Source organism: Pseudoliparis swirei, chromosome 4 (assembly GCF_029220125.1).
Source record: "Pseudoliparis swirei isolate HS2019 ecotype Mariana Trench chromosome 4, NWPU_hadal_v1, whole genome shotgun sequence".
Taxonomy (NCBI): domain Eukaryota; kingdom Metazoa; phylum Chordata; class Actinopteri; order Perciformes; family Liparidae; genus Pseudoliparis; species Pseudoliparis swirei.
The window spans coordinates 18,853,301-18,874,386 of NC_079391.1; the positions used below are offsets into that span (position 1 = coordinate 18,853,301).

Here is a 21,086-nt window from a genome sequence, read left to right on the forward strand (position 1 = left end):
GGTTTGGCCATTTCGTTTGACATGAGTCAGAACATAAAAGACATGCTCGCTAACAATGAGACTGCCTGTGAATGAAGGGAAAGAAACTAAGCTTGAGTTGAAAAATGTTGCTTCACAGAGACAGCAATTTTGCAAAGTTATGATACACCTTGAGTTGTATATGATTTATTGTATTAGTATCAGTATAAATCCTGAGTGGATAATTTGACAGCAACACTCGTTCTTCCCTCATTACTGAGTTGCCTGTGAGCGAGGCCTTTGGGCGAGTTGGTGGCAGATAAGACTGGTTGTAAACCTACTGGACAGCTGCCAGGTGAAGGTGGATGTGTGTGAGATCTAATTGTGCATTAATGAAAAATACACCGCTGCATTCTGCTTTAAAAAAAAGAAATTAACAGATTTAAGCAACCCATTATAAAAACTCTATTGGCAAATATGTAACTGATGGTGAAACATTTTGGTTGTTCTTTTATTTCAATGCCACTTCAGAGATAATCCCAATGTGTTGCACAAGTTAAAAAGTTACACCATTCAAGGGTCATTGAGGTTGTACACTATATTGTATCACAGACAGGACTAACTGTCCTTTTTAGGAACATGTATAGGTGCTTTATCTTTCTTTTGCTAAAGACAAGCCCCACTGTACATCACTCTATTGCACTGTGGGCCAGACGTGATCACAAAAGGCTGACCTAATTACACAAAACTCAGGCATGACTTGTAATCTTTAGCCAAAGTGTATGGAGTATGGGTTTATAAGGGAAGGAAACATAAAGTTGATCAGTTAAAGTTTAACAGAAGATAACCAGTGAGAAGGAAGAGATTCACAGGAAGATATAAAATGTACCATGAATCAAAAAAATACAACAATAAACACATGGGCTGCTGAAGGTGCAGTTCAGCTTAACGTTGTAATGTAGACTTTAGGGGAGACTGCAGGGATGTGCAAACACATGGCACGTTAACAACAGGACACACACATATTGCAGGGAAACATCTGACAGGTGTTGTGAACAATGTACATAATATGAACAATAGGGGCACAGAAGGCATGTTCACAGACAAAGACCATTATACTTGAATGAATATGACCTTGGAGATGTGAGAGTGTGAAGTACTGAGAAGGCGCGACAAGAGAAAGTGGTCAGCGGAGCAGAACATAATCTCCAGCAGGGGGCAGTACGGCCACGTGAAGGTGAGCAGCTGCCGCAAAACGCCAGAGAAGAAGAAGAAGAAGAGGACGAAGAAGAGGCGGAACAAGAAATAAGGAATCAGCTGTCAAAAAAGTGGCTAAAGTGTAAGCAACGGATCAGAAAGGCGTAATGTGTTGAACAAACAGTATTTCATTAACTCTCGGCTACAACGTAGACGTTGCCGTGACGACTAGAGGACGTTTCTGTGCTGTCGCTGAGACGAGCTCAGCTGTAGCTGCTTAAACAGACACTACTTTAGCTTGCTGACAAACTGCGTGCAGCTCGCTAACGAACGCAGCTAGCCCCGAAGACAACACCGCGAAGTAAACACGCAACTAGCGAGCTGACGTGTGTTCGTATTAAAGCACTGGTTGGTTTGTGATCTACACCGATGCTGTTTCCGTTAGCCGTTCAACAGGCATCCGGTCGAAGCTAACGATAGCCAGAACACTACTTGTTGTTGTTGTTGTTGTTGTCTTCAATGTGTCTTACAGCCACAGCACCTCTAATCGTACAGTGAGATCGATAGATGGTGAACCTTAGACGTCTTTATCATCCTCGGTCCATGTGTTCAGTCGGTGTGACTGGACATTTTTAAATGCTTCATGACTGCGAACGTCAACAGCAAGTGAAACTCGATGTGTTTATGAACTGTAATCTCCACTGATCATATGGGAAGCTCAGAGCAATTAATACATCACGCTATTCAACAGCTATATGTGGACAGGTCCAGCTAGTTGGGTGTTTTGGAGACAGCGTGTGTTTGATTATCTGCCCCAACATGTTGTCCAGATATAGTTGGACCACGTACCGGTTCCCTGCCTGTGAGCTCTGACTGAACACGACCGCCAAGATGCCTGCAGTCTCCACCGGGGTCAAAAAGCTGCATGTGTCCACGTCTCTGGGTGAACTCAATAAAAAGGCTGAAATTAAGCCGGACAAGACGAGCACCAGAAGGTAATGTTAAGTTGTTTTTGTTTACTGGTAATAACCCTGTATGGCACACAGTAAAAACACACTGGTAACACAGAGGAACTGTCTTTACGTGAGGGCATGCTAGAAGGAATAACATACCCAAAAAAAGGCCAACAGTTATGTCAAATATATTGCATTGATAGTAATGAAACTCTATTTTTGCTGTTTGCTGTGTTGCAGCTATGTTCAAAGTGCCTGTAAAATCTTCAAGGCGGCAGAGGAGTTTCGTCTGGACAGAGATGAGGAGAAGGCTTATGTGCTGTACATGAAGTATTTAACAGTATATGGCATTATCAAGAAAAGACCAGACTTCATGCAGCAACCGGTATAGTTTATAGTTGTTAAACTGTCTTTTTTTTCTGTGTATTTTTTTCTGTAGCGTCTTGCTCTAGAAATGTATTAATAATTGGTTATTTCTATGTAATCCCTCTATTCCCTTGTCCAAGGAGTATTTCATGACCTTGCTTGGGCCAAACAGCTTTAAGAAAGCCATTGAAGAAGCTGAGAAGCTCTCTGAAAGCCTTAAACTCAGGTTAGAGAATAGTCTTGGATTCTCCCCGAGTTAATAATGCATAAGCTGCAAGGAAGCATTGGTGAATGTTGTTATATTTTACTCTTTACATTTGAACAGGTATGAGGAAGTTGAGGTTCGAAATACACTTGAGGAGAAGGAGAAACAAGAGGAGAAGAAAAGGAAGGAGGAAATAACAGAGAAAGATAGCGGTCGAAGCTCTCCAAAAGTTTCATCTGCAAACAATGACAGCAAAAAGGTAGAGACGTACTGTTATTGTATCTGCACATTAAAACATATTTACTTGAGTCACACACTTGATTTCAATATAAATTTTGAAATAGTTGAATTTACAGTTTTACATCTGCAGTTACATTACATGTCATTTAGCTGACGCTTTTATCCAAAGCGACCTACAATAAGTGCAATTAACCATGAGTACAAATTCTGACAACAAGAATCAAGAAAGTAACATTTCTTCAAGAAAGACAAACTACAAAAAATAAGTAAGTGCCACTGAGGAGATAATCTGTTTTTATTCAATGTATAGTTGGAAAAGATGTGTTTTTAGTCTCCGGCAAAAGATGTAGAGACGTTCTGCTGTCCTGATGTCAGTGGGAAGCTCGTTCCACCACTGAGGAGCCAGGAAAGCAAACAGTCTTGATTTTGTTGAGTAATTAGATCGCAGTGACGGAGTCACAAGTTGATAGGTAGATGCAGAGCGGAGTCAACGCGCTGGGGTGTAAAGTTTGACCATATCCCGGATGTAGACGGGACCCGATCTGTTCGCAGCATGGTACTCAAGCCAATGTTTTGAAGCGGGCAGCCAATGTTAACCAGTAAAGAGAGCAGAGGAGCGGAGTAGTGTAAGTGAATTAAGGCTGAAGACCGGTCGAGCTGCTGCATTCTGGATGAGCTGCAGAGGTCGGAAAGCCTGAGCAGGTAGACCTGCCAGGAGGGAGTTACAGTAGTTCATATCATACCAATAATAATGGCAACATTACTAGTTACAATTAACACATGTATAAATGGCATTTTGTAAGTAATAGTATGCTTATAATGGAGTTTATGTAAGAAGAAAATCAGTCAAATAAACATTAAAATATTAACCAGGTGATTGTTGTCTGTATGTTAGGTAAAAGGAGAACATAATGAAAAGAAGACTGAACTCAAGAATGCAACCTCAAAAGGTAAGCAGAATAATTTAAAGTGAACACAAAGATGTCTGATAAACCTATGTACTCCTCCTTTCTGAGGGGAAAATCATTCTAGAAATGTGTTGACATTATGTATAGTCTTAAATCCATGAAGTTGTGTAAGAGTTGTAGTCTGTGTTTAATCTTTTTGTTGTTTTAATTACTTTATCTGGTAGCTGCGGTGCCAGCTGGTGGAATTTCAGCTGAGAGGCTTTTCCACATGATGAAGGACCAGACGATAACAATAATTGTCATGGATGCCCGCAGCCACGGGGACTTTGAGGAGTCGCGCATTAAGGTCCCAGACCAGACCTGCGTCAGTGTGCCTGAGGAGGCCATTAGCCCAGGGTGAGAGGGCTTTGAAGACTTTGTACCTGATTGTTTGATCTGACTCTAAATGTGTAATTTTGTATCTGGTTATGGAGGGATAATAAGAATATATATATTATTTTATTTTTTATTATCATTATTTTTTTAATTTGTTTAAATGTATTACCTTGTTATTCATGTTTTTTTCTGAGAAAAGAAAAGTTACATTTTAAACCTGACCTCCTTTACTGGTATGTCATGACTTTTTAGAATCATTGTGAGTCAGATTGAGGCAAAGCTGCCGGAGGTGTCCAAAGAGCATTGGAAAAGGCGGGGTCTTGTGGATTACATCGTCCTACTGGACTGGTTCAGTTTTGTCTCTGACCTTACACTTGGCACCACCTTGCAGAGCCTCAAAGATGCCCTCTTCAAGGTAACTGAGTGTGTGGTTGAGGCCATTTCTGCGCATGCTTATGTGTGACTCATTAAAATGTGTATATGGCAGAACTTTACATGTGATGTATAATACTATTTTTGCACAGTGGGACAGCATCACCATCCTGCGTAGTATGCCGCTTGTGCTGGAGGGAGGCTACGAGAACTGGCTGCTGTTTTACCCAATGTACACAACCAACGCTAAAGTTCGCCCCCCCAGACAGAATATCATCAGCGTCACCCCTCAGTGTGAGTATCACCAGCTCTTTATATTTGTCAGGACACATAGTTTGACCTATTGTTTGGGTTAATGCAGCTGTTTTTTAAAGAAATTATAGCCGCAAATTGATAAGATTGGTAAAAAGGAATTGGGCCTAATTTTGTTTCAGATGTTTATCAAAATGTAAAAAATATCTTGTCTTACACTTCAAGCGAAGCTGGACTCTTACTTCTTCTGGAAAAATGAATTTTTTAAATGTACTTTCTTGATGTTTTGAACAGTGAACTTTAGCTACCCATCCCTCGAGGAACCAAAGCCTCCGACCCCACCTCCACCAGAGCCTGAGGTTACACCCAAGCCTCAGGAATCCTCAGCTCCTGTGCTGGTGAACGGGTTTCCACCAGCAGAACCTCCCACATCGACGACCGACAGGCTGCCAGATATTATCGACTCAATCGTCACAGGCGACACAAATTCTGAGCAAGACCTTAGTCTGAAGGGCCCCGCAACAACCAAGGCCTTCCCCCAGGTATGATATCTCCCCTGATAACTATTACCCTTTGGGAGAGTGCAAAAAAAGAAGGCTTCTGGCGTGCTACACTTTACTCATGCTTTGTTTCATCCTCCTGTTCTCCTATCCCAGTTTGACCGTACCAAGAAACCCTCTGTCCGGGTGTTGAACGATCCTAAGTCCAGCCAGAACGGGTCAGCAAAGGACTCCCTACAGAACGGCCCACTTGTTCCGGACCGCTCGGTCAAGCCATCGCTCATCCCCAACAACTCTTTGTCTAAAGAAGAGCAAAGCCAGATCCACTCTGAGGCGGTGGCAGGGATGGAGAAGGCAAAGCAAGAGCAGGAGAAACGCAACCAGGAGCGTCGTGTAGAGGAAGAGAAACGGGAGAAGGACCAGAAGGAAAGGCTAGAAAAGGAGCAAAGTGAAAAGAGGACAAAGGAAAACGAGGACGATGGACCTCAGGAGAAAAAGAAACTGGAAAGGCAGAAGGCAGAGGAAGAGGAAGATAAAGAGAATAGTGTGTGGGATGGGAAAGAGAGGAGGGGTAAGGAGCAGAACTCTGACACTCCCACAAAAAGTATGTCTCTGGACTCTCCGGCTCCCAACCATGTTGTTAATGAAATTAAGGTCAGTCCTCTTTTCTTTCAGTGTTTTATTTGTATAATTTTGTATTTTAAAGGCAACACAAACATCCAAAGCAATCAGAAAAGGCAGTTTGAACAATGAGACCAAAGGTCCATACACTTTATAAACACCAAGCCCATCAACCTGATCAGATTGTTTGAGGATTGAAAGCGCCGTTTGGCTTCTCCTAGCCTAGGACATACAACATTATTAAGTTATCTGAAACTGGCTCCTCACACTTTTTTAAAAACCATATAGTTACCCTGAATGACATTACGGAATTACCAAATACAGTTGCGTTTCACTTCCAGGCACATTTAAATGTTTTCTCTCAGGCTGTCCAGCTCTCCGATCAGACTGACCGGCAACATTCGTTTAACCTGCGTCACTGCCAGTCAGATAAGTTTATGACAGTTTGATAGATAAAAAAACACATGTGCAATTGGGTCTGTTTAGAAGAAATAATGTGTACTCAAGTTAGTGTTCGTATTTTCTTTTCTTTTGATTCACAAAAACAAGAATATTTGCTCTACTTTGTGGTAAACAATGTAAACGTGAAATACATTTGTATTCCTCTTGTCTTCACCATGAAAGTCCCTCATTATTTTTGTAGAGAACCTTTAGGTGAAGATGGTGTGTGTTTATCCCGCAGAGGGAGCCGCTGACCCGGGCAAGGAGTGAGGAGATGGGTCGGAGTGTACCAGGCCTTCCAGTCGGTTGGATGAAGGTACCAGATGTTTAAATCTGAAATATTTTGAGTCGTTTGGAGGAGTTGGAGATGCAAGGGAGTAATAATTATCCCTCATATTCTCTTTCTTATTTCTTCCCCCTCCATTGTTTGACTAGTTCCTTGACACGGTGACAGGGACTTACCGATACTACCATTCCCCAACCAACCGTGTCCACCTGTACCCTCCGGAGGTCACTGTTCCCCAGACCCCACCCTCCACGCCGCCATCAGTCAAACAGAAACCACCCCAACCAGCTGAGCCAGATACCAGCCGTGAACAGGAACAGTCTAAACTCAAACGCTCCTACTCCTCCCCGGATATCAGCCAAGACTTGAGAGAGGAAGTCCAGAAGAAGGTTGCCGCAGAAACGACCACTGCTGCCGTCATACCCACCATCAACAGAGAGACAAAGTAAGGCACACAGATGTTTGGATTACATTTCAGGAAGACCAGTAACTGTGATATATGGGACATTGTCCCGCATCGAGTGTCTTTTGTCATAATCTAACAGCAGTTTATCCATTTGGACTTATTGCACAATGCATTTCCTTCAGTCTGGTACACTCATTGTGCTCCTGTCTTTTAGACCGCCTAGTAAAGTCTACTCTAAAGTGGAGATTGTACGGCCATCAGCTACCAAAATTCGCAACCTGAATCCTTCATTTGGGGGTCTGGGTCCATCACTGACTGGCCTTCGCAACCTGGGCAACACGTGCTACATGAACTCCATCTTGCAGTGTCTGTGTAACACTCCGGCCATGGCTGAGTACTTCAACAACAATTACTACATGGAGGACATCAACAGGTCAGGGCCCGGCTAGGTGGAAATACTTACCATAAAGAATCAGGCAACGGCAAGTGTTTGACATCTCTCCCTCTGCTCTCGTCCTCTGCCAGGTACAACATACTGGGCCATAAAGGGGAGGTGGCGGAGGAGTTTGGTGTGATCATGAAGGCCCTGTGGGCCGGTCTGTACAAGTGCATCAGTCCGCGGGACTTCAAGGTCACCATAGGCAAGATCAATGATCAGTTTGCTGGCTCTGAGCAGCAAGACTCCCAGGAGCTGCTGCTGTTCCTGATGGATGGGCTCCATGAGGACCTCAACAAGGTAGCACACACATGTATTTCATGCAACATCAGTGTGGCATAAATAAAGTCTGAAATAGCTTTCGATATCTAATTTATTAATTTTAACCAGGCTTTCAATGGCTAGTCTTTAACAACCCCTGTATGTGTTTGCACATGCCTGTTAACAATTAAATTGTAGTATTTTGTCATTTTCCTTCTTTCTGTTTTTTCACCTGGTCTTAATTTTGATGGCAAATTAGAGAGTAAGTAAATAGCTGTGTGTCCTTGGCCTCCTGCAGCAGTGTGAGTGTGGCGTGTCTGCATCTGTCTGGTCTGATGTAGTCAGAACCTCTGCATGTAGACCCAAGACGTGCCTCATTGCCTGTCTCGACTGACACATGGCTTCATGTGCATGTAAATGGGGACAGGACTAGATGAAGTGTAAAAAAGACACATTCGACTCCCTTTTCTTTTTTAAAGACCTTTTTCCTAGTGAAGGTCACACATGCTGTCCGTTGCAATAATTTGCCAACTGTCTCCACCTGGGGTTGAGTTGAAGTAATACATTCACCACAGCCTAATATCAAGCTTGTCACTCTTTCAAATGCCAATTGGGTTGTGAAGGCTGATAATGTGCATTTCTCATGAAATACACTCCATTTCATCGCATCCCTTTTGTGTGATGTTCAGACCTGTCTGCCCGTCTGTAAATCAGTCAGTCTAATTAGTAAGATATTAATTAGTAAGGTTGTACCTGCCTCATATCTTCCTACATATCATCATTTGAGTCTGCAGTTCTCATTAAGTTCTCTTTTTCGCGACAATAACTGTAGTATCATAATCATTACCGCTACATTATGTTTCTGACATGAGTCTTGTAGGTAGGTTTTGCTAACGCGTAACGCAGTAGCTGTTCTTGTTTACCGACATTTTTCCATCTCTGTCGTCAGGCGGACAACAGGAAGCGGTACAAGGAGGAGGAAAACGACCATATGGATGATCAGACGGCAGCCGACTTGGCCTGGAGCAAACACAAGCTGCTCAATGAGTCCATCATTGTTGCGCTGTTCCAGGGGCAGTTCAAGTCCACCGTGCAGTGTCTGACCTGCCACCGCATGTCCCGGACATTTGAGACCTTTATGTACCTGTCGCTGCCTCTGGCCTCCACCAGCAAGTGCTCCCTGCAGGTCGGTCAGACATTAAACAGCTGCATCGAAGCGTGTGAAAGCAGATTAGGCTATTATTATTATTATTATTAGAAGTTCTATTGACAAACGCTGAAGTCGTTTCCTGACTACATCTTGGAGGCTTATTATGTTCCTGAGTTTCTATGTATTTAAAAAAAAGTGACTGTTGTACTTGACTGATTTTATTGTTCTGCTTCTTGGCAGGATTGTCTGAGGTTGTTCTCCAAAGAAGAGAAGCTGACCGACAACAACAAGGTGTTCTGCAGGCACTGCAAGGCCCACAGAGATTCCACCAAGAAACTGGAGATCTGGAAGGTCCCACCCATCGTCCTGGTGCACTTAAAACGGTCTGGAGTCATGCCTGCTTTCTAGATGATGGAGACAAAGTTCTTTGTCCCTGCCTACTCAGGAACCATTTAGGAAATAAGACGAGCATTTTTCTTACTGTTCCACATCGACGCTCTTATTCTTTAATGGGCATATTTTCTGCAGGTTCTCCTACGAGGGCCGATGGAAGCAGAAGCTGCAGACTTCTGTAGACTTCTCTCTCGACACTCTGGACCTGACCCAGTACGTCATTGGACCAAAACCGACCGAGAAGAGATACTGCCTCTTTGGAGTTTCTGTAAGTAAAAGTGAAATTGGTTATGTTGTGAAGTGTATTTCCAAATTACGATATGAATACTTGTGTGTGTTTATTTCTTTTTCTTATATGGACGTATACAAACGGTAAAACTAAATGACTGGAAATATATTACAGAAGAGGTTAAGAGACTGGGCTGTAAAACAAAATAGAAAAACAAGCAATATACTTAAGAATACAAACTACCAACCAAAAGACCGACAGTCTTATAGCCGATAGCTTGAAAATGAGCTAATAATGAATTAGTGTACCAATGTTTTGGTCCCATGACGACAAGAACAATGGACATTTGTGTTTGATGATGCTGAGAGACGAGCAAATAGATAAGCAAGTAGATAGACGGACATCCAATCGTTGCATTCTGGTGGGAAAAAAACGATTAAACATTAGATTAATAATTTGTTTGTATCTGTTTCTATCAGGATGTACAAACAATTTCATTAAATACTACAAACGTTTTTTGAGGAAGATCTCCAACCTTATCTATAAGCTCATATTCAAACCCGCAGCGAGAAAGGATTTGAATCCTAATAATAATAATAGAAAAGCTTAACCCGCTTCTTTCCCACGACCAGAACCACTACGGGGGTTTGGACGGGGGCCACTACACCGCCTACTGCAAGAACGCCCACAAACAGCGCTGGTACAAGTTCGACGACCACGAGGTGACCGACATCTCCACCTCCTCCGTCAAGTCCTCCGCAGCCTACATCCTGTTTTACTCCGCCCTGTGATGGAGCCGTTGGACACGAAGAGAGAATACTCCAGCAGAGCGGCGGCGCTCAAGCATAGAGGTTGATTTTGTTTTCCTTTTTAAAATCACAGCTCTCAGGACCTGGAGCACGTAGTTGCAGGTTAACTAGTCGTGTGTGTGAGAGCACGCGAGGAGCGCGTGGCGACGAGATCCCGTCTGTGGCAGACCGGAGAAATGTGCAGACACGCACAGCTTCAGCTCCTAGAGGACCTTATATCTTTAACACATGCCGTCTGTTCATATAACTGATCATTAGGGACGGAACGGCTTCTTGATGCTTGTGTTGTGGGACTGACAGCTGGTGCAGACGCTCTTCACTCTCATTTCCTGTTGCACTCGGTGTGGACGGCCGCATCGCGTCGCCGATCAGCTTCCGGCTGCTGTGTCCACACCGGGGTTGACCGTTCGATGGCATGTACATACTTACCGATGCTGATGTTGCACATTCAAAAATGTAAATACTGGAGGGCAAGGTGTGAATCTGTTCAGTGACCAAATTAGACTTTTCTTCTTCTTGAAAGTAGCAGCCATCACAGTATCACCATATTCTTAATGACAAACTGTTTTAGGGGTTTAACTCTATAGCCTTCGGATGTTTAACGTGATCTCAGAGGGGTTGGAAGAAACTGACTTTTTGCATTAAGAGATGAGGGACTCGAGATCGTTGCTTGTTTATATTAGCCACTTTGTTGCACTTGCACAATATGCCGTCAGTTTATGTTGTTAATGTAGAACACTTTGTTTAACAGCAGACATTAATAGTCGACTTGTAACGCTTAAAAAAACCAAACTGATGCTGAGAGCGTGTCTGTCTTGCTTGGACAAGACAGTGAGAGGAACACCTGCTTCTATAAAGTTTGTTTATAGGATTGGTTCTCTGTTAAACATTATGTAACTCTTTACATTATTATATTCAAAGACAAACACTATTTAGAGGAAAAAGGACCTGTAACCTGGCATCTTTCTCGGCTTACACCAGTGCTGCTGGTTGTGAGTTTCCAAGAGGCTGTAATTTAGATGTCTGTGATTTATTTTATGTTTGGTACTGACCCGGGACAATATGAAAACTTGAGAAATTGATCTTATCCACTTACTCGCCGTCAACATTTGCTGCCTGACTGACTGACGAGAGCAAGCACAAAGTACAAGGATGGATCTTCTGAATGGACCAGAGATCTGAGGCGACGGGATTGACTTCCTGAGTAAAGTTTTATTGCCAAGCATGAGTTCATAATCTGTTTTCTTTTTACTTGTACATCATGATTTTTATTTCATAATGCTCTAAAACAACTCTTTTTCAAATATAACAATTATATTAACCTCAAACAACTCATGCATATTTATTAAAATGACTTCAAGTGACTGTTTGCGTTTGTGTCTGGATGACTCTTCAGGTAAATCAGCCCTCCTGTTGACGTTGTCGCCGCGTCATCCCTGAGGCTGTAAGAACATTTCAGAACAAACGACGGGTTAAAAGAAAGGAAAATGAAGCTCCGCCCCCTCGTGGTCTTGGCCTGCCGGTCGGAGAGCTCAGAGTCCGAGGATCTTTGGCTTTTGAAAAGGCTTGCGGCTGTAGAGCAGCACGTAGGCATGTGCGGACTGAACCAGGCGGTCCTGCACCTCTCTGACCGCAGAGTCGTCAAAACAGTGCCAGGATCTGGTCAAGGCGTTGTGACACAGCGCTGTGTAGTGACCCATGTTCAGATGACCCGTGTGGTTCTAGAGAGGTAGAAATGAGATGGAAATAATCAAAGACCGACATTGTGGACAAAGTAAGAACTCCATTTGTCTGTAGAGCATCATTTCACGCTCATATTATTATACTGTGGTTTCATTATTAGTTTAGCCAGTGCTTCACGCAGCTGCCATCAAATAAATCGTCCTCCCAAAGCGGTGTTTTAAAACATCACTCGGTAAGCCACAAATTAGGAAAAAAACGATGACGTAGCTGCAGAAAACAATTAAGATACCTTTTTTTATTTTTTTATTAATGTGAAACTAAAGTGCGCGAATTAAAAACTTCACAGAACCAATACAATCCTTTTCTAAAAAAACAATTAACCCTTGATGACAAAAATATGTCTTCCAGATATAAATAATCGTTTTTATTGTAATATAAAGTCTGTAGTGTTGCTCATACATGTGTGTGTACTGACCACAACAGCATATAGGCGGTATGAAGAGTATGAGGCGTTCTGTACTGAGCTGGATAGAAACGGGGAGAGATCGAGTCTCAAGGAGAAAACAACGTTGGTCCCCAGTTTCACCTGATTCTTCCCCTTACAGCCAAACCTGTAGAGGAGAGGTTAAGATTGGTTAACGGCTAATATTACCCACAGCATTCATCTCCAGGGAATTGAGTCATAGTAGCCCTTCATAATTACTCATTAGTGCATTCCTCACGTTGACTCTTTGGTTGTTGCTCAATATGAAGACAGGCTCCATATCTTTAGATACGTTCAATCGCAGATAAATCATCCATAATTAAAATGTCAGCTTTATGCTTTAATGTCAGTATTTATAGCCTTTCTCTCCACTTCCTCGTGTCTATCAGATCTGTGACTCATTAGCGAGATGGTTTCTGCTGCTTAAATTTAAAGTTTGAGTTCATCAAACTCAGACTCCTTCAGTTATTCTAATCAAAAGCCATGCTTGCATATTTATTTGTGCAGGAAGACGAGATTCATGAACTGTTCTGGTTTTAATAAGGCTGAGCAAGGCGCTCTGCGTCACAGCTTTATTTTAATTATCACATGTTTCAACCGCCAGTCCGACAATGAGTGACCATTCAATGAGACGCTGTCGTCAAAGCTCCAGAAGTTTGAAACTGAACTTTAGAAACCAACAAGCACTCAAAGTCTTTAAACTCAGCAAAGAACGTCTGCTGATGAAGATCATGCAGACCAGGCACGTGCACAGGTAGACCCCTCGAGGTGCTCAAGCACCGGCCCTTTTGCCCTGGATGAGAAAAGTGCCCTTTCTGCTGGAGACACATTTGTTCTTCATTCATTAGTATTTAAGAATACAGGTTACTCTCGCTGTCTTCAATTCCCCCTAAATGTTTTGATATTTGACTGGGCATTTATTTGAGTTCTTGTGAGAATTTCGCCTCGACATGCTCCGCGGCGCTCACGAGCCCCCGCCGCGCACCTTCCTCCTCCTGGCGCCGGCATGACCTCACTCTGGGTTAGTAAGTAGTTATTACAAGTGTTGTTTTTTCTTGCGTTTATTCTTTTCAGCCGAGCGGTTGAGGTTAGTAAGTTTTTTATTAAATGGCATTTTTTCGCTCCCATCGTTTTGTAAATAAAAACAAATTGTAATTGTTAATAGAAAACATTGTCATTTTGTTTAGCTCTCATGTCTTCTCACGACACAATGTGTTTCAGGTGTTTCGTAGCGACCGATTACTTGCTCACTTCAAGTTACAGCGATCAACATTAAAATCATTTTGCAATGGGTGCCCTTTTTGGGGGGTTTGAGCACCTGCCCCCCAAAATGTCTGTGCACGTGCCTGATGCAGACCTTTGAAGGTGAGATTATTTGACGTAAGATTTAGTTATCATGCAGGGTTCATGAATGTAACTTGTGCTCTTACTAGTGCGTGTTTCCCTTCAGCTGGATGTGTTGTGTCCACCCACCGTTTCAGGTGCAACATGAGGATTTCGGGAGGTTTGTCCAAACAAGTGTGGACCGCCGTTTCTCTCCTCAGCCCACACACCGAGCACAGCATCTGCTCGACCCCGGTCAGGAGGGTCTGCTCGAAGAAAAGAGACAAGCAGTCCTGCACACAGGACACAGAGCACTGAGGCCGACACCCCCGATAGCCGAAGCTGGACACGCATGGATACAGTCTGGAGGACGTTCGGTGCAAAGCGGCACCTGCAGGTGTTTACGGGTAGGCCTACCTGGATGGAGCACTTGATGATGTCTGTTGGAATCGGGAGTGACAGTACAGTGAAGGTCTGTGTCCGGTGTGTCTGGTGGTCGCAGTGCATGCAGAGGGTCATGTAGCCGAGCTGGCCCTCAAACAGACGGGAGACGATGGTGGTGGACTCCATCGCTGCGGGGGCGCGGTTTCTGTTCCCGGCTCGTCTCGGCTGTCGTATGGAGGAGCTCACCTGGCGCTTTGCAACCTTGTAAACAAGCAGAAAGACACGCACATACTCATTCTGTCCTTCTGTAGGTGGAGGGATTCACCGCGGAGAGCTACGCGTACGCGCTGCTGCAACCTTTTTGAGGTCGTCGTGGAGCGCGTTGAGGAGAAAGAGCAGCAGCTCCTGGGCGTCTTGTTGGGAGTAGTTGTTGAACTGGGGGAGTATGGAGCACATCACAGACCTGGCCTCCACCGGGGCACAGCTGGAGCTGCTCCCCAGCCACATCTCCTCCAGCAGGCGGGCAAACATCTCGGCCACGCGGCACTTTGACCTGCGTGGACAGAGGTGAGACTACTGAGGAAACAGGCCAGGTCGCAATGAGTCAGAGAGAGAGATGGCGGGGGGTCTCTTACCTTCGCAGCTCTTCGCGAGTGTCCTGACTGAGGAGGTGCTCCACGAGGGGCAAAGTGGAGCACAAACACTGCAACACTGCATTTAAGTAGCAAGAGTTTCCCGAGTTGTCCAGACCGCAGACTCCTGCTCTGTTCCACCCGGGCAGCCGCACTGCAGAGCTGCAGCCTCGCGTCTCGCTGGCCATCACACGACCACGGCTGACCGCATCCGTCCTGGAAGACCGGTCAACAGAAATCAAACCCTCCTCCTCAACGCTGCACATTGTCATCATTTGATGTAGTCCCAAAAGATGTAGGTATAGTTCGATGCATTTGGGACTGAATGAATGTGAAGCTGTGAACAGCATGTTTATTATTAGTGATAATAAAGATAAGTTGGTGCCCTGAAATTGTCAACTAAGTTTATGCTGATGGTCTAATAGCACCAACATTATGGCTTGCTCAACTGTCTTAATTAAATGACCCAACTTGTGCACTAGCCTGAGAAAAGGTCCCCATGTTCAATGCCTTATTCAGTCATTCTGAAATGTGCTCCGCTGAAGTTGCTCTGAAATCAATTGAAGTGAATTCACTTTGCTTCAGACTCCCGCAGCTTGCCTCGATACAAATCTAATTGTATGCATCAAATTCTTTTAAAAATACAAGTTATCACTCACTTGGCTTTTTTCAACCACGTAATTCGGTGGAGGCTATTATTTGCATGAATAAAAAAACACTCATAAGAGAGTAAGACTAACCTTAGCTTGGAAGGACTTCTGAAATGTGTCTCTTGGGATGAGTTGCTGTTCAGGCGCGGCAGAACCGGCACAGTGACGCTGCTGTCCACGGCCAGCTTGGAGGCCAGCGCTCTGGTGAACTCCGGCAGGTGAACCGGCCTCTCTGAGCCCTGCCTCTGCAGAGTGTGGAGCACAAATGTGTTGATGCAGATAATGTGGAGCGTCACCCAGAGGCCTGGGAGGAACACATCGACCACTGAGCCCTTCAGGTCCAACAGAGGGAACAGAGCCGGTCCAGTCCAGCCCTGCAGGTGGGCCACGAGTTGAGACGGTGAGTCCTCAGGTGTGCATTGGAGCTGGTGCGGCATGAGTGGTGGAGGTGAAGATGACATTTGACCAGTTGGGGCAAAATGGACATCCACCCCTAAGCCAGAGAAACTGTCTGTGAGTCTGCCCTCCATCCAAGCAGAGCTGTCCAGCTGAACCAGGTGTCTCTGGCTGCAGAAGGGTCTCAGCAGGTGTCCGACCACCTGCTCCACGACACTTTTCCTACTCTGCGTCTGCAGTTGCTCCGGACAGTACAGATACATGTTGCAGATGAACCCGGAGCTCGTCTCACAGAGGAGGGCAAGATGGAGAGAGCAAGGACCCTGCTGGTAGGAAAGTCTGTACTTCTTCACGGCCAGGTTGAGACCAGGTGTGTATAAGGCCTGGTAGCGCCTGGTCAGGTGACCACCGAACGCAGAGAGGGCTTCCAGCTTGTCTCCATCCTCCAGTCTGGTCAGAGGCAGGAGGTTGTTCTGGAAGCTGTTTCTCTTCAGGACTCCCTGCCATCCGTCCAGTTTCGGGGTCAACTCTGAGCTGAAGCAGCTCTCTCCTATGGACAGGCCGCTCTGTAGGACTATAGAGAACCATGTCAACGCCTCGCCATACACCTCCTCAGAGACATCTGCACTCTGCTCTCGGCTCTGGTTGCATGATGGGCGGTTCGCCCCTGGCTTCACACCAGCGGCTCTCTTGATCAGCTGCCGGACGGCTCCTCTGTCCAGCACTTTAAGCAGGAGCTCTCTGGCTGTGTGGTACACCTGGTAGGTGGGTCCAGTCTGAATCCTGGGGAGCGGCTTCACTTTTTTGGACCTGAATAAATTTAGCAAACAAAAACTGTCCCTCTGGGGGTCTACGTGCAGCTCGTCCACGAGGTGGCACTCCTCTGAAGTCCAGGTGCACTCCGTCACTGACAAAGCCTTGGCCTTCATCTTACTCTCTGCTTGGTCTAAGCAATCATCTCAAAATAGCGATAGCTTCTCTCACAGCAGAGACCTCCCATCTGTCAAAAGATTAAACACAAAAAATGTAATTGCCGAGTGCTGGAGATTGTCCCCGTAGTCTACAAAACAAGAAGATATCCAGTGAACGGAATACGGCATCTCTCTCATCCTAGAGTGTGTGTGTGTGTGTTTGTCTGTCTGCTCGCTCTCAGGTGAAACACACATTTTGTAACACTCGTGAGACTCTACTGTTGAGATCCACTGTAGCCAGACAACTGTGTCTTGGCAACCTATAAACACAACACGTGAACCTCAGTGCTCTTTTCATGACTTTGTGCTTTAGCAAACCGTCTACAAGTTAATAGGACACCTGCATGTTATCGATTCACTTTATAGTGTCGAAACAATCTTTCATACACTTCCAATAGGAGCTGTTAGTGTGATATTATGCAGTGAAATACCACTCACAGGATCTTCTGAAAACACAGTTCCAACCTGTAACCTTTCTTTCCTCCTTCCTTTTTAGCTCTCTAGCTCTATATATCTCCATCTCAATTCAAATAAGCTTTATTGGCATGAATGTTCAAGTTACATTATTGCCAAAGCTAAATTGCATATACTTTAATTATATATTACACAAGAAAACTAAATAGATAACTATAAAGTAATAGGACATTTGAAGATGATAATCCAGCCGGTATTACAAGGTAAGTGTTGGTTCACTTCCCTGTAGTTATACTGTAATAGTCTGGATATTTAAAGAACTTGTTGTTTTATGCAAAAGGACGGACAGTCCCTGCCCTAAATAAACTAAGTGTGGGTCATGACCGAAAGAACTGTCCTGGCTCCTCAGTGGTGGAACGAGCTCCCCACTGACATCAGGGCAGCAGAAAGTCTCTACATCTTCCGCCGGAAACTAAAAACATCTTTTCGGACTTTATCTGGATTAAAACACAGATTTGCACTTCAGTGGCACTTAAATGGCTCCTACTTATGGTACTTTTGTAGTTCGACTATGTTGAGGAAATGTTATTTTCTGTATTCTTGTTGTTCTTAGTTTGTACTCTAGGTTGAAATGCACTTATTGTAAGTCGCTTTGGATAAAAGCGTCTGCTAAATGACATGTAATAATAATGTAATAATAATAACAAGGTTGCGATTACAAGTGGCCAAAATGAGTTTCCTCCGTACGGTGGCCTGCTGTGTGTTGACTCCCCATCACTAAATGAGTTCAGCATTTACAGACTGATGTATTGTGTGAAAACAGGATGGATGTTCATGTCAGCGGGAGGTCCCCCACACACACTATATTTGATTCTCTGTAGAAATTCAGAATGTGTCTTTTTTATCCTGCTGCATAATATGTTCAAGCATCTGGGACGGTGTTTCTAAAACCTGAATACATATTTCACCAGTGGCGGGCCGTCAGGGCCAGCAAGGCCTTCTCTGCTGGCCTAAACATCATCAGAATATATTTTTTTCTAAATATATTTTCCCACAAATATGTATTCAATTATTTCCCAGAGTAAGAGTTATTCTCTTAATTTCATAGCGTTCCTCTTGGTTGCACTGCTGCCAGCGCCAGGTTGAGATTTGGAGGGCTGGTCTTTATGTTAGATCTTTTATCCAATCATATTCAGCCATCGTGTGTTGCCAGGGGGCTAACATCTGCCCTTAGGCCTTCAGAATCAACATTGCAGGCGCTGGTAGCTTCAAGTGAATGGGAATGACAATGTTGTGTCAACCAATCAGCTTTAGAGTTGGCTCCTGTAGGCCTTCTAGAAGGCCCCGGAACCGGCACAGGAGCCAGCTAGCAGGCGGAGTGCTGCACGTCTTTTGATTGGATTACCAATATTGAGAGGCGGGTCCTATGGGCAGGTAGATGCAAAACCTCAGAACTAGGAAACTGAATTTGATAAAGGAATTAATTCGCGGACTACAAAGCTGTTTTTTCAACCCACAATGGCGGAAGGAGGAGAAGATGTCGATTTGGTCGAGCATATACTTGAAATCTGCTTTGGGTGCGACAATGCCCTGTTTAGTGAACAAACGAGTGCAAGTGACTTTTTTTTCTTCTTTTTCTCCGTCCCGATGCATTCTGCAGCGCGCGAGACGGAGAGCCGAGAGAAATGACATGCTGTTGTGTAGATACGATCAACATCAGACGGCTGTTTAGTTTAATAAATGAACAAAGACGTGCAATAGAGAAAATGACGGGGGCGGGCCAATTTTTTTTAATGTCATGCGATCTACCAATACTACGCCGCGATCGACGTATTGAGCAGCCCTGGTCTAGAGCCATGGCATCATAATGATAGTAATAAGAGGTGGATTAATTCGGGTGGGACTGTGTAGGACCTCACTGAAGGCCCAGGCCCCAGGCCCGCCACTGTATTTCACACACCTCCACTTTGCATGCACAGCTCTGTCTGGCTGACTGGTGGGCGTTCCAGCCTGTCGGCATCCTCTCATATATTAGAGAGGCTTCAAATGACACAGGAAAGCCCTTAAAGTGTGAACACGATGTGTAAATACAAACAGCGTTTTAACCGTATAATGTTTCATTAAGGATATTATTTAAGTGGTATATACCCAAGGATAACAAACAGGACAATAACATCACAACTAAGTATGACTTAACAGAAGGATATAACCTACTTGAAGAAAGAATAAATAAATAGGAATAAGTAGAGACACTTTGGCTGGTTAGATTGTGTGTGCCAAAAAAAAAGGAATAATAACTGCAGCTTTTGGCTCCATGGCTCCCTTCACAAAAAGTGCAAGTGAAACCAAATACTCCACGAGCACCGATGGAGACGCCAAGTAGGGCCGAAAGAGGGGAACAGCGTAACTGACTCAACTTAAAACTACCCGCCCAGAGGAATACGACATACCAGCTCCATCCGAAAAGAGCTGCAGGACAAAAACTCCCATCCCTCCCACACTATTCAAATGTCTTGTTTCCTAAATGGTGGCTGCACCATAAACATTTAAAGCAATTACTCTTTTTTTGTTATAGATTCATTTCATTTTTAAGTTGCTGTTGCATTACTGTTTTGTTTTTAACTGTTAATGACTGCTATTTTAAAGTATTATTTATACTTAATTGTGACTGCAATTTTAAAATGTAAAGGTTTTGTATCTAGAATTAAATTAATTAAAGTTCCTTTTCAGTGTTGACACATTGTTAAACTAAAATAAAGTGATTGTTTTCCTTCTCTCTATACATTTGGTAATGTTTCTCCAAAAGGTTTAACCTGAGGCAGGTCATTCAACAATTATATCAACCATCTATACAGGACTAGGACTATACAGCTATTAAAAAATAAATAATAACATTTACATCTATTTGTATTTCAATGCTGATATCAGATCAGTATTTAGTAATCGCAAGAAAACAATGGCATCAGATCAAATGTTCTACTATATGATTACCCGGTTTCATTCTGCACAACTATAAATACAGCATAATAAAAAGCGGATTAAATATCTTTCAGCTATCGAAAAATAATATCTTGCTTTCCATGGAGATTGTCCAACGGCTATCTTTCCTCGGATCAGCTGACCTGCTGATGAACCCCCTTTTGTTTTCCAGCTTTATTGACGCTGGACGAGCATCTGGGAGTATCACGTCAACAATTTGATTTGGCTGGCAACATACAGCATAAACTCATATTTAGATGGCATTGTGTGATCAGCTGCCAGTGAACTCATCCTGTTACCTGCTTTAACATATTTGGCCATTTGAGAGCAGCAGAAACAAGCTGTGAACATGACATTGACAAATCATCTCCTTTAATGTCGATATGTCGAACCTCTGAGCAAGACATTTGCATTATATTGGCACGTCCAGAGCAACGATGTCATTCAATTGGTTTCATGTTTCTGGCCACATGGCGAATGGAAGTCCAATTTTCACTCTTTCAACTCTGATTTTGGTTTCCAGCATCCCCTGAGGGAGTTACCCCTGTTGATGCTGAACAGTCTGTTTGATGCTGAGCAATAAGGAGTTCGTCCAGCTTCTTTAGCAGGAAACAGCTGCAGATGTCAGAATCACACAGAGCTTAGGAATCATATACAATGATATTGATGGGCTGGACGACGTGACTTTGGCAGTAAATAAAGCTTTTAAAGTGCAAGAGCCCGAGCGCCTATTTATAAAGGTACTTTGTGTTCTAACTTTAGTATCCAGTTCTCTCCCAGCTTTGGTCTGAATATGGACACACATTCTGACA

The 21,086-nt window shown here is 43.9% G+C and overlaps 2 protein-coding genes across 3 annotated transcripts; one reads left to right on the top strand and one right to left on the bottom strand.

Moving 5' to 3' along the window:
• Positions 1 to 1,250: 1,250 nt before the first annotated feature.
• Positions 1,251 to 11,723, top strand: usp8 (ubiquitin specific peptidase 8). Of its 2 annotated transcripts, XM_056413085.1 has the most exons (19): positions 1,251 to 1,297; positions 1,986 to 2,150; positions 2,349 to 2,493; positions 2,615 to 2,700; positions 2,800 to 2,938; positions 3,815 to 3,869; positions 4,052 to 4,223; positions 4,455 to 4,617; positions 4,727 to 4,868; positions 5,121 to 5,368; positions 5,483 to 5,980; positions 6,630 to 6,704; positions 6,824 to 7,119; positions 7,295 to 7,513; positions 7,606 to 7,816; positions 8,727 to 8,963; positions 9,168 to 9,310; positions 9,456 to 9,588; positions 10,182 to 11,723. In XM_056413085.1, exons 2-19 carry the CDS (start codon positions 2,047 to 2,049, stop codon positions 10,338 to 10,340), a joined length of 3,225 nt encoding a protein of 1,074 aa, XP_056269060.1. In that variant the 5' UTR covers positions 1,251 to 1,297; positions 1,986 to 2,046; the 3' UTR covers positions 10,341 to 11,723. The 2 variants fall into 2 exon arrangements, with proteins under 2 accessions (XP_056269060.1, XP_056269059.1); XM_056413084.1 differs by lacking the exon at positions 1,251 to 1,297 and having other exon boundaries at positions 1,309 to 2,150.
• On the bottom strand, positions 11,599 to 20,048 carry LOC130192893 (uncharacterized). The gene is made up of 7 exons (XM_056413086.1): positions 15,605 to 20,048; positions 14,868 to 15,080; positions 14,590 to 14,785; positions 14,266 to 14,493; positions 13,999 to 14,141; positions 12,517 to 12,652; positions 11,599 to 12,079 (listed from the first exon to the last, which is right to left on the bottom strand). Exons 1-7 carry the CDS (start codon positions 16,837 to 16,839, stop codon positions 11,891 to 11,893), a joined length of 2,340 nt encoding a protein of 779 aa, XP_056269061.1. The 5' UTR covers positions 16,840 to 20,048; the 3' UTR covers positions 11,599 to 11,890.
• Positions 20,049 to 21,086: the final 1,038 nt, after the last annotated feature.